This window comes from Marmota monax, unplaced genomic scaffold (assembly GCF_021218885.2).
Source record: "Marmota monax isolate L192 unplaced genomic scaffold, Marmota_monax_Labrador192_F-V1.1 WCK01_AAM20220418_F8-fsc00030, whole genome shotgun sequence".
NCBI classification, from domain to species: Eukaryota; Metazoa; Chordata; class Mammalia; order Rodentia; family Sciuridae; genus Marmota; species Marmota monax.
The window spans coordinates 14,099,135-14,112,419 of NW_026691988.1; the positions used below are offsets into that span (position 1 = coordinate 14,099,135).

Here is a 13,285-nt window from a genome sequence, read left to right on the forward strand (position 1 = left end):
GAACACTTGAGTCCTAAAGTCCTAACTACCCTGTGGTCTGTGGTCTCCACTGGTGGCAGCTGATTCCTGAGACTGTTACCTGTATTGGAATCTTATGTGGTTCATAACTTTTATCTAGATTGAAATTTTTTAAAAATATTTATTTTTTGTTGGACACAATATTTATTTTTTATTTATTTTTATGTGGTGCTGAGGATTGAACCCAGGGCCTCGAATGTGCTAGGCAAACACTCTACCACTGAGCCATAACCCCAGCCCCCTAGATTGAAATTTTTTATTATGTCCCACAGAAAGAAATAGAGAAATGTGATAATATTTAGTGTGTTCTATAAGTTAACAACTCTTCTAAATCCCTTACTTGGATCATCACATTTTTTATTTGTTCTTTTTAGTTATACTTGACAGTAGAGTATATTTTGGCATATTTATACAAACAAGGAGTATATCTTATTCTAATTAGGATACCAGTCTTATGGTTGTACATGGATGTGGAGATTCATTGTGGTGAGTTCATATATGTACACAGGAAAGTTAGAATCGTCACATTTAATAGACAGTAGTATGTCCTAGGAAAATAACATGGGTTTTGTTGTTGTTATTTTGTGCATTTTTTTTCATTTCAACCTGAATTTCCATTTCCTACTTTCTAATATTCTGTCTTCCACATGATATGACTGATCAGATGCAGTCGTCCATGTAAAGTACTTAGAACAGTGTCTGGCCTAGAGTTAGCACCTCAAAAATGTTAGCAGCTGTGATTACCATATTACTTTCTTGCTGCTGTGCAGATTCAGTATTTTTGGATCTAGACTCACAGTGAAGCATGTAATTTTCTGGCTTAAATCAACACACTGTACTACAGTAGACAGAAAGATAAGGTAGAAATAGCAACATGCGACAGGCCAAAAGATCTGTGGTCAGGCTTTAGTTCTACCATTGGATAGGCTGTGAACAGCCCAGAAGTTCCTCAGCTCCTGAGAGCTTTGATTTCTCATTGATATATAAAATGTGTGCAACTGGTGGCTCTAAGCTGTCTTACCCCCTGTGTATCCTCCCTTAGTCCATTTTCTGTTTCTATAACTCAATATCACAGACTAGATGATTTGTAAAGAATAGGGGTTTGTTCGGCGCATGGTTCTGGAGGCTGGGAAGTCTCAAGAGTCTGGCATTGGTATCTAGAGAGGGTCTTCTTGCTGCCTCATAATGTGGCAGAGGGTATCCCATGGTGAGACAGATGTGTTAACTTTGGCCTTTCTTCCTCTTCTTCTGAAACTACTAATAGTACCACATGGGCCCCAACCCGATGACCCTATCTAGTCCTCATTACCTTCAAAGACCCATCTCCAAATACCATCAGTATATGACTTTTCAGGATTATGTTCCCAACTAATGAATTCCGGGGGACATATCTAAGCCATTTCCCAGATAGTTCCTTGACAAAATGTGAATTTCATCATAATATTTCTACATTTCTTAGCCCACACAGTACCTTGCAGAGACCCAAATCATCGTAGTGAAAGAGGGTAGGAGGTACTCAGCATGGAAGATTGGAAAAGGACCCTCCAGGACTCCCTTCTCTCTGTTCCTCCATCTGTCAGTAACCAACTGGGTTAGGAGTTTCAAGGAAAGCACAGCATAAGATACACCATCAGTAGTATTTGAGTTTTTGTTTGTTTTTAAATCAATTCACTATGATTTGTTTCACATGGGAAGTGGTATGTTGTGGTAGGAAAAGCATTGACCTAGGAGTCAAGAGCCCTGTGAGTTCAGCTCCAGCTCTGCCACCGTCTGGTTCGCTGGCAAATGACATTGACCTTCCCTGGGTCTTAGTTTTGTTAATCGTCAAAGCAAAATGATTGCTAAAAAATTCTTCCAGTTTTAAAACTCTCTGCTCCTAAGTTCTTCATATGAGAACAATGCTCCTATGAAATCCTATCGACAGAAAAGCATTTGGTCTCCCCTTTCTCCTTTCTTTGCCAAATATAATGAGAGTTGGTATGGAAAAAAAATATTCTGCTGTGAAAAGGTTCATTCAGCCTTTTCTTAGTAGATCAAGTGGTTGGTATTTCTGCTGGCTCCTGAAATACATTACAAATCACAATCTGTAAAAAGTTCCAAAGCAGCTCCATGCCTTCCTGCTGAATTTGGATACATCGTTAGGTCTTACTATGCAGCTCATCCTTAACAACTGACAAAATATTTACTTTGCTCGGTACAGAAAAGGGTAACATTTTCCAAAATATTAAACTAGGTTGGATTCAGAACACAGACAATGAGGCAAAAAGCTGGACCTGTGTTCGAAGCCATGTCGTTGAATCATTTTCCAGAGTGCCATGAGAAACAGGGCCTTACTGGATGTTTGTGCTCCACAGTAATTCTGCAAATGGCAAAAGCCAGCCTCTGTCTAGCATACCCACTGGTGTGTAGATCAGCAGTTCTCAAAGTGTGGTCCTCAGGCCAGCAGCATTGGCATCTCCTGGCCTTGGAGTAGAGGCATTCTCATAACCTCTCCCAGATATCCTGAACTAATAAGTTCCAAGGTGTGGCAATCTGTGCTGTCATGAGTCTTCCAGGTAATAAGTCTAGGTAGTTTTGATGCTGAGAAAAGTTTGAGAATCCCTGGTTTAAGCCCATGAAGGCTGCAGGAATTTTACCTTTCAGTTGAAAGCAATGACAAGATTCATAAAGTTCTCGTTAGTAAATTAATTTGTTCTAAGATAAATGAATTTGAAATCTAGGGATGTTGACTTTAAAATGTTCCCCCCCCCTCCTTCCCCTGTCTTCTGACTCTCTTCCCACCCTCTACTACATGCTTATGGGAATAGTGTCTGAATTATATTTGTGTTTAGGACAGTAAGAATACTGCTATTATCATACTTTTATGAAACTAATATTATTGATAAAACCCAATTGGGTTTATTTTTAAATAAATTCTCGTTTGAAGTCCCAGGATGAAAAGGTAGACAAAAACTGAATCATTACAATTTATAATTCTCTGTTCTATTAATGAGCCTTGTCTCTATAACGGAATAGCTATTTTAATAAATAAATGGAGATTTCTTTAAAATTAAATTAGTCACCAGCTTTAATTAAGAAATAGGCCATTATTTTAATAATTATCTTATTTCTATCTAAATTTGCAAATCATTCCAGGGGAAATTACGAACATGCTCAGACATCTCTTTCTAGTGTCTCCTGGGTGCTCCTCACTTGTTTGTGTAACCTGCCTGGCTACTGCAGGCGACCTTTGTCCTGTGGTCACATGCTTGGAGATGTCATTCAGTCCTGGGGTTTTGACTCCTGCATCTGTTGATCTGGAAGGCTCACAAATGTGTAACGAGAGTGTGACTCCACTTCTGAGTTCCAGCCAATATCTCCAACTGCTTTAGTGTCCTTCCAGAGCTTTGTAGACCACACATCCAAACCAGAACGCACTTTTACCCTCCTTTGGTTTCCATGACATCCGTATTTCTTTTAATGAACGTATCTACCGTTTTTTAGTCAGCTTTTTCACTGCTATGACCAAAAGACCTGACAAGAACAATTTGGGGACACTGGACCACTGAGCCACAACCCCAGTGCTATTTTATATTTTATTTAGAGACAGGGTCTCACTGAGTTGCATGGCACCTCTCTTTTGCTGAGGCTGGCTTTGAATTCACCATCCTCCTGCCTCAGCCTCCTCCGAGCTGCTGAGATTACATGTGTGCACCACCACACCCGGCTGACAAGAACAGTTTTAAAGGAGGATAAGTTTATTTGGGAGTTCATGGTTTCATAGGTCCCAGTCCGTAGACAGCTGGCTCTATTCCTCAAGGCCCGAGGGTGTGGCACAAGAGTGTGGCAGAGGAAAGCAGTTCAAGACATCACACCAGGAAGCAGATAGAATATTCTGCTCAACAAGACACAGTATAAACCCCAGTGACCCACCTCCTCCAGCCATAACCTGCCTGCCTACAGAACTTACCAAATTAATCCCTAGCAGAGGATTATTAAGTTGATTCAGTTAAGTTTCTCATAACCCAATTATTTCACCTCTAAACCTTCTTGCATTGTCTCACCCATGGGCTTTTTGGAGACACCTCATATCTAAACCATAAAAGCCATTAAGCAGAAGATAGTAGAAAGTCCATGGATTTGGGACCTGTATAGATCTGGATTCAGATCCAGATGCTGCCACACACTGGCTACATGCCACTAGGCAACTCTTCTCTCAAATCTTTAGATCCTTTGTATGTAAAGTGGGAAACTGTCTTAAGGAGTAAAATAGAAAAATTATTTAAATTAAATGATTGTTTGGATTCATTTCCCAGTATTGCAAAAAATAAAATAAACTAGTACATGATGGTGTAACACATTATCCAAACCAGGCCACACTGAGATAGTAAAGGTGGCCAGACTAATTTTTCCATGTCTAAAAAAATTAAAAAAAAAAAAAAAAGATAAACTCAGATCAGCTAATCAGGTCGTGTGTTCCTCCAGCATATTTAGTATTGTGAGTCACATGCATTGGGTCCTCAATAAATACTAGTTCCCTTTCCCTCTCTGTAGCTTGTGTTTGACTGTTTCTCATCGTCATTCCTCCCATCCCACATGTCCTCAGTCCCTCCCTCTTAGAAGGCAGGACCATTCTTCCAGCTGAGCTCCTTACCTTTTATTTTTCCCTTCCCATGTGTAATTTGTACTGTTGCCAGGTTAATCTTCTGAAACCATCTCTCTCAACCCATTCTCTGACTCAAGACCCTTTAACAACTGCCCGGACACACTTACTAAAGTTAAGACTCACCAGGATGGCATGCAAAAGACTTCCTGTTGGGGGCCAGTAGATTTCTTCATGCTTCATTCCAGCACTGTCCTTTATCCGTACCATGTTCTAAGCAAACATGAGCATTTCCCAGCTGCTTTGACCTCCCTGGTACCTTTGCCCTTGTCTCTCCTGGGTAGTGGAACCTTCCTTCTGCCTCTACCTGTTCAAATCCCTTCAGTCCTTCATGCAGAAATGTAAACTTTCCCCATCTCCCTTTCCCCCTCAATTCACCTAACCTTGTTTTATTCATTCCTAGACCTCTTCGTGCTCTGTTTTTTTTATTGTAATTATATCTTAGGCAGCCCACAAAGAAAGGAGTGGGAGGCAGCAAATAGATCTGGCTCATGCTTCTTGGCCTCAATTCTAACATAAGAGGAACTCAGTAAATGCTTGTTGAATGAATAAGTGAGTGAATGGAAGTCACTTTTGCCCCTCCAGTAATTAAATCCTGCCCTTGCCTCCTTGAGTGACCAAACATTTTAAAGACTATGACATGGATTCTCACTTATTTTTGTCTCTTTTAAATTAAAATTTAAAATCATCAATCAAAGTTTAAAATTGCTTAAATTAAGATAACCATGAAGCCAGTAGTTCTAAAACTACACAAGATGTTTTCCTGCATCTTCTAATTGATGAAATTAGCTTTACTTTCCACGAAAAAAAAATGATTTCATAATTAGGAAAAAATAATTGGTTCAAAGGCAAATTTGACATATGTATATAGTAAAAATGGGCATTTGCTTACAACTTGGATATCAGAAAATACTTAAAGTTGGTTGACTTCACTGATTTCCCCCAAACTCCAAAATGTGCAGGAAATTTTGTCTTGTTTTTCCCTTGCCTTTGTCCCAGTTGATGGAAATTTATATATATATATATATATATATATATATATATATATATTTTTTTTTTTTTTAAAGAAATAGGGCTAGACCGTTTCCGCATATCCGTTTTGCAACTGTCATATAGTCTCTAAGACATAAAGTTTGTTTCTTTGTTTTTGTGGCACAGGGGATTGAACCTAGTGATGCCCTACCACTGAGCTACGTGCCCAGTCCTTTTATTTTATTTATTTATTTATTTTAAAATTTTTATATTTTGGGTACTGGTATTAAACCCAGGGGTGCTTAACCACGGAACCACATCCCTAGCCATTTTTTTTTTTAAATTTTGAGACAGTGTATTACTAAGTTGCTTAGGGTCTTGCTAAGTTGCTGAGGCTGGCTTTGAACTTTGTACTTGCGATACTCTTGCCTCAGCCTCCTGAGCTGCTAGAATTTTTTTTTTTTTAAAGAAAACATCTGTGGTTAAAGAAATAGATTTTATTAGTTTTTGTGGTTGTTTTTGGTGGTGGTGATATTTTAATTTTTGCTCCAGATCTCATTAAGAGAAAGCTGCCTGTTGGCAAAGAGACTATGTGTAATTGCTGCTGGATCCCGGGGACTGTGCTATAGAGGAGCAGACCATCTTCTGGCTCGTGTTTCAACATTTATCCACTCGTTTTTCTCACAAAAGTGTCCTGGTGCAGTGAAGAGTCACACCTGCTTGGTCTTACCTGATAGCAACAGTTCTAGATCCCCTGCTCCTAAACTTTTTAATCCTAGAGATCTTTTTCTTTGCATTGGATAATTGCTCAAATAATTCTTTTAACTGCTGTGAATATTTTTACCCCACTTTTATCCCAGCATGGGTTTTCGGAAGTGAAAATACAGGCAGTTAACTTTTATTGAATTTGAAATGCTCAGGCCTCAGAATTAGCATAATTTTATGAAAATTATATAGAAACCCTACTTAACTTAGGTGGCCATTAAAATATTGATAGAGTGACCCCGGAGGGTAGCTCATTCACATTCCCTCATAGGGAACTGGGATGTCAGGGAAGGCCACCATGCATCTTATTTCCATAGCTAACTTAATGCCCTAAAACAAAATCAAAACAAAACAAACAAAAAACAGAATTCACTGTCTAAACTTCTATCATTAAGACTCTTGGCAAAGATACTGGAATTCTCAGAGGTAGGAAGTTTGTCTCAGAAAACAAGCATTTCACCTGTAGCCAGTCAGTCAACCTGACAGCAAATGCTTGCAGACAAGGTAGGAATGTAGTGTTGAGAGGTGCAGTGGGAACCTGCCAGGCATGGCCAGGGCCCTCTTCATGGGGTGGATGCCTGGCAAGAGGCACCATCGTGGCTGCCCAGGTGTCTCTGTTCCCTACCCCTCCTTTACCCTATTTGGCTCAGTTGACATTGGGAAGAAGGCTTTAGAAAGCAACAGTGACAGTTTCCTTGTATTTATCTTCTAGTCTGGAACCTGGAAAATTCTAAACTCTTTGATCCAAGAGATTGTGAAGTTGAAAGAAACCAAAGCAAAACAAAAAACCAAACAGGCCAACTTCTAGGGCCTAAAGTATCTCAGCAACCGCATAGAAGCCGTGACCTTTGGTTAGCCAAAAGGGCTGTGATCTCTTTGGGCTACATTGTTTTCACGTGGAGAACCCTCACATGCGTTAGGATTCTTTTAATAAGGTTCTTTGAATGCAGAACCTAAGACTGGGCTGCCTTAAGTGACCAGGTCTTGGAGGAACTGGGGCAGGCTGGCAGCAGTCTATTGGAGAGACACACCTTCAATGGGACCCAACACAAGCCAGAAGGAGCTGGGGCCACGGAGGAGTCAGCTTCAGGAAGAACAGAGGTGTCTGCACTCTGATCTGTATTGATGTGACTCAGCTCTTCTCCCAGGCCTGCTACATCTCCTTAGTTTGCTTCTGTCATCTAGCTTCCTTAACCTCCCCTGGTTCTATCTTTGCCTCTTCCTTAGGGACTTCAAACACTTGAAGCAACGAAATTCTTTCTGCAGGCAGCATCTTCTATTTAAAGCTGATATAAATTAACCTGCAGTGGAGGAAGTGACAGTAGCTGTGGCCCTCTTCTCATCCCTGCATCAAGCCCTACACTGTCTCCAGAGAACCCCAACACACCTTGGAACACACTTTGAGAACCTCAGCTCTGTCCCTTGGCTTTGGCGTTCTCATCATTGACTCCTCCTCACGACCTGCTGTGACCACATTTGGCCTGCGGTAGAATCTCACAGGCTACTTTGTTTTTTGCACCAGGCCTGTTTACATACAGACTGGACTAGTGTCGAGTGAAGCAGCCACCTCTGGTCTCATCAATTGTGACCAAGTTAAAGATGAGGTTAAGTGATACAGAGACCAGGTAAGGCTTTCCCTTCACCAGGAACTGGGAAAGGTGATGGCTTCCATGACCACCACGTCTAGGCATGATGATAGTGGAGCAGAAACCCAAACCAGGAGAGCCTGTAGGAGGCTGAAGCATCAACCAGCTACAGGCCACCTGGAAGGAGAGGACAGCTGAGCAGCCAGAAAGAGGATCTGAAGGAGTCATTAGGGACATCCAAACCACCTTCACTTGTGCAAATGAGAGGGGTCCAGGGGCTTGGACTTGGGATTGTTGGAAGTTCAGCACTAAATAAAGAAACAATTGTCACCAGTGTTATTAATTGGTCCCAAAGTGGGTGTGGTCTGGGGAACAAGGAAAACAAAAGTAACCTTTATCTGCCTCCTTGTGTAGGTGTGGAGCTAGCTTTTTAAAAATGTGCTCTTTCCATTTTCAAGATGTCAAGTGTGAAACGCCAACTCACTCTCCATTTAAGAGTTCATTTCTTATTCCCTGTAAAAGGCAGAAGTGGCCTCTGTGACCATCATTTGGAGGGATGTCTGGCAAAGACCATTTGGCCAGTGCCATAATAGAAACCCAGATTTTGGTCCAGGTGAAGGATCTGTGGTGCTCCCAGGCACAGGAAGCATAATGTGACCCTAAGGGGGCCTTGCCCTCCAATAGGAACAAGGCCTCATTCTGGAGACCCTCAGACATGGCCTCAAGGCTCTTTGAAAACAGCAGCTGTGGTTCCTGCAATTGGAACAAAATACTTACAGCAATTTCCCTCACCACTGGTGTTTGAAGACCTTTGGCTCCATAAAGAAATTAGCCTGAGGAGACTCAAGTCCTAAGGCTGGCATTGACACCGGCTGGTTGTAATTGTGTTCCATTTGCATCACCTTATAGTTTCTGTGGAAGGAACATTTCACAGCTAACACATGGCGGGTTGGAATCCCAGTGAAGCATCCCTAATACCCATTATCAGTTCTGGTCCACTTTCTCTCAGGTTCTATCACAGACAGATAAGTGCAGCTTGTTGGGAATTGGGGAAAGGCATATTTTAACATGTAATGTACATTTTAACATTTGCAATTTAAAGTTCTAAAACTCCCCAGGACATGTAAGTGATCATTAATACTACTACACCCTTATTCACTTCGAGACTGTGATGATGTCACTAGCTAATAGTGTCCTAAATGGGCGGGGCCATCATCATGAGGTTGCCAATTCATCATTTGTATTTCAACTGATCAAACAATGATCATTTGATTAACTTTTTTTAGGCCTTTTGTAATAATTTGATTTGGATGCTTCTGGTATTTGGACGTTTTAGAAAAATGATCCTCAACTATAACCAAAGAAGAATTTTGCTGGTTTATGTGGTACAACAGTGTTTGATGTGCAGTTTGCCCCATTTACAAGGCTTCGTCATTCAGAGATAGCAAATGACACTGTAGGACATTACCTAATCTTTAGTATTCTTTTATTTAAAGGTAATTGAAAATGTGATTCTAAGCTCTCAGAGCTTTTCTTATCTTACTATTAACTAGAGCTTTTATCCCATCACCCTCCTTCCTTTCATCTGAAGTCTAAGTGATCAGTTTCTAGAAATCTAAAACAACAACTTGATTATGTGACTTCTGTATTGAAAATCCCTACCGTCTATAGCAGTTTCCCAATGGATGATATGGCTGTTCCTGGTGATAGTGAAATGGTTTTAGGGGCATAGTGGAGAATGTTTTTTTACTTCTATGTTAATTTTACTATGTATTAGGAAAAATATAAGTATATATTAAAGTAAAATTATCATATGTAATGTTACATATTAATTATTATATATTAAGAATGTTATGCATTAATAAAGTAATTTACCATTATATTATATTTTAAAAATGTATATATCATTTATGGATATTATATATATATAATATATATATATACTATATATTATTATATATATTATATCATTGTATAATTATATACATTATATTATTATAATATATATATTATATTATATAATGTATATATGTATATTGTATATATAATGTATATATCAATTATGGATATTATTGCTAGGATGATAAGAATATTAAGTGAATCAGCATAGAATCCATTTTTAATACTAAGTAAATAATGCTACAGGTGGTTCTTAAATATGTGAAATCTCTAAATGTTTACCAACAGGAGAAAGTTTGACTCCTCAGCTTATATCCAGCTTTATATCATGTTGCCCTTCAATTCAGAAGTATTGAATTGAAGAAATATTGGCTGCTCCTTTAAATATCCAATTAACTTTCACATCTCCCTTTCTTGAGTTCTAGTGTTGACTTAGTCACATCACATATGTTTACCTTGGGAAAGTCACTTAAACTTCTTGGGTTTCCTCACTTAAAACAGGACTGAAACTAATGAATGGTCACCCAGCAGATGTCTCTTAAAAGTTTCTGGATGTACTATTACTGTGTCAAATGAAATAAATTATAGAAATATAATTGGTTATAATATTTCACTTTTATAGTGCTCAGTGCAGAATAAGTGCCCATTAAGGACGTGTTAGAGAATACATGAATGAATATCACCAGTGTCCATGTTTGAAAGGGCACTTATTTAATGAAGGGAGCATTCATGGAATGGCAGGTAGTACCTAATGTAGAACTATCAGAGAAAGGGTGTCTACCTTCAAGGAACTCAGTTTAGGGAAGCTCCTTTCAAGGAACACAATCAAGCTTTACCTGAAGAGGTAATTACCATAGAAGGCATAATGTAAGGTGATGCTTAAACTGAGCCTGACAGGATGAAGACAGGTGATGTCATGGAGAGAGTGCAGAAGGGCTCCCTGGGCTGAGGGCAGGGACATTCTGTGTAGACCAGCACTGTCCAACAGAAATATAATGCAAGCCACAAATATAATCCAGGTTAAACAAAAGGTACAAAGAAATGCATAGAATTAATTTTAATAGTATAATATATTTAACTCAATAAATCCTAAATATTATAATCTAATAGGTAATAAATATTTTAAATTATTAATGAGATATTTCACATTCTTTTGTATAAAAATCTTTGAAACATAGTTTATATTTGACATCCACAATACTTGTCAGTTTGGATCAACCATGTTTCAAGTGCTCATTAGCCACATGTGTCTAGTGGCTACTGAATTTGACAGCACAGGTATAGATGATAGAAGAAAAGCCCAGAATACTAAATAAGCTGAGAGATCTTTGATGTGCTTATAGCCCTGGATGTGTGGGATACCAGTGGAAGATGAAAAGGAGATACAGTCAGACACCAGACTGGCAAGGCCTTGGATGCCAAGATGGGGGAGTCTCGACTTAATCATGAACACATTCAGGAGCCTTTGATGCCTTTGAAACACTTTATATAGGTATAATTTGTGGATTTGAAAGATTATGTCAGCAATGATGTGAAGGACTGATTGGGGAGGCACTTTGAAAAGCAGTGCTGTTTAAAGTCTTTCTCTGTGCTTACGGAATTTTCACATAAACACTAGCAGTAGTACACAGCTTTAATTTCCAGCGTTTCATGAGTTTTAATCTTTTTCTGGGCCTTAGTGAGAATTAAGGGTATGGTAGAAGAGGAGCAAAGAATATCAGGTTATAAGAGAGACCGCATGGGGACTGCAGACACTGTGGGGCTTAGGCTGCACAGCTCATGATGGCACTTCCTCATCAACAGACCTTGCCATCCACAAGCCACCATGCAGGCAGTGAGAGTGCCCCACCACATACACATGTGCAGGACTTCTGTCCTTGATGGCAGTAGATCCAAGGGAAATATCCCACTGTCCCAGATCCCTCCTTTGCTAGTGTGCTCCTACCTCTAAGTTCTAGGTAGTAATTTGTTTCCTTTGAGATAAAAAATGATTTTTTGTGATCTTTTCTAAAAAGGCAAATGTCTTGAGTTGGTTGCATAGTTTCTCACCACACCTGCTAACAGTCAAGCTGTCACTCTTTTCCCTTGAGGACCTAAGACAAGCTTTCCAAGTTCATTTTGTTCTCAGGATTGTCTACTTCACAGGGTCCTTCCTTCTGTTATCTTCTGCTTTTCTGCTGCCTCATTCTCTGGCACCCTTCTAGCTCCCTTGATTGCTAATCCAAATGCCACACATCAATGGATATTTATGTTCAGAGCAAATGAACCTGGAAACTTCAGATGGTGTTCTTGCAGAGCCACGTGCTGGCCGTGCCTCCTCTTTCTCCTGCTCTAGGAGCTCCCATGCCTCTGCCGGTCCCCCTGAGCCTAACAATGGTAACTAAAATCACTGAAACGTACAAGGAACTGCCCACAGGCCTGGAGGACAGGAGCCCAGGGAGGTGCTGATGCCCGGAGGAGGAGGTATGCAGAGTTCATTCCTGGTCTGCCCCACACCAGACACCATCCTCTGTACTCCAGAGATGATAAAGCATAAAGTGATTCAGATGACCATCACCAGGGACATGAACCACAGGGGTGGCTCTGCATGGCCCTGCAACCATTTCTTAAATCTTAACATTTAAACCTAATTTTTTTGAATCTAAAATTTCTTAAGTTTCAAAACCAACTCCTGGGTTGGTTTAATTTGTTTTGCTCAAATCAGAGTCCAGGAAATTTGGGAATGATTGGTGGTTTAATGAGAGAGAAAAGATGGCCAGGGTGAGTAGTTGAGGAATCACCTTAATTTTGCCATGTCACATGTGAATGACTGTCACTTTTTCTTATGATGTGCCTAGTTTACTGAGATGTTAAGTTACTAGAAAAGTCTCCCTTATTTATTTAAAACATTTTTTTTTCATTTTGAGTTAGATACTGTGGGTAGCCTGACTGGCATCTGTCCATGGTGCTTGATGGGTGGGTGAGGATATTCTGAAAACCAGAAAGACACCCATGCCAACACACACACACACACGCAACTCTGGCCATTCTAGTGGGGTGGACAGTGTCACTGTGAGGAGGAGGAGATTTGGACTTTGACCATATTTTCCCCACTGTTAAGTAAAATGCTAGGCAATTAGCCTTTTCCAAGGTAAAAGATTTCTTTTTATGATCTTTTCATTACACAAACATTCATAAAGGAAGAAAAGTGAATTTTCTCTGGAAAACTACATCCACTGAGGTTGACTCCTGTAGCTTTGTCAATTGCCTTCTTTCAAAGATAGATTAGAGTGATTAGTGATAAGGCCCTGAGTACCCCTAAGGGGCTTTCCCAAAGAAAAGAGAAAATCCTTCCAACTTCCCCCACCTGGTTGGGAGCATCAGAGTCCTTTTAGGAGAGCTTTGTTTCAAAACAGAAGAACAT

At 39.8% G+C, this 13,285-nt stretch overlaps 1 protein-coding gene across 4 annotated transcripts in view; it reads left to right on the forward strand.

The window, feature by feature from the left end:
* Aig1 (androgen induced 1) overlaps positions 1 to 13,285 on the forward strand; it is a 242,959-nt gene that overhangs the window by 133,430 nt on the left and 96,244 nt on the right. The window contains exon 4 of one of the 4 annotated variants that reach the window (XM_046450581.2): positions 7,625 to 8,313. The exons of the other annotated variants lie outside the window; for them this stretch is intronic. Within the exon in view, the coding sequence (XP_046306537.1) occupies positions 7,625 to 7,681 (57 nt within the window). The 3' untranslated portion in view covers positions 7,682 to 8,313. Of the gene's footprint in view, positions 1 to 7,624; positions 8,314 to 13,285 lie in introns of those variants that run through there. 4 annotated transcript variants of the gene reach the window in all.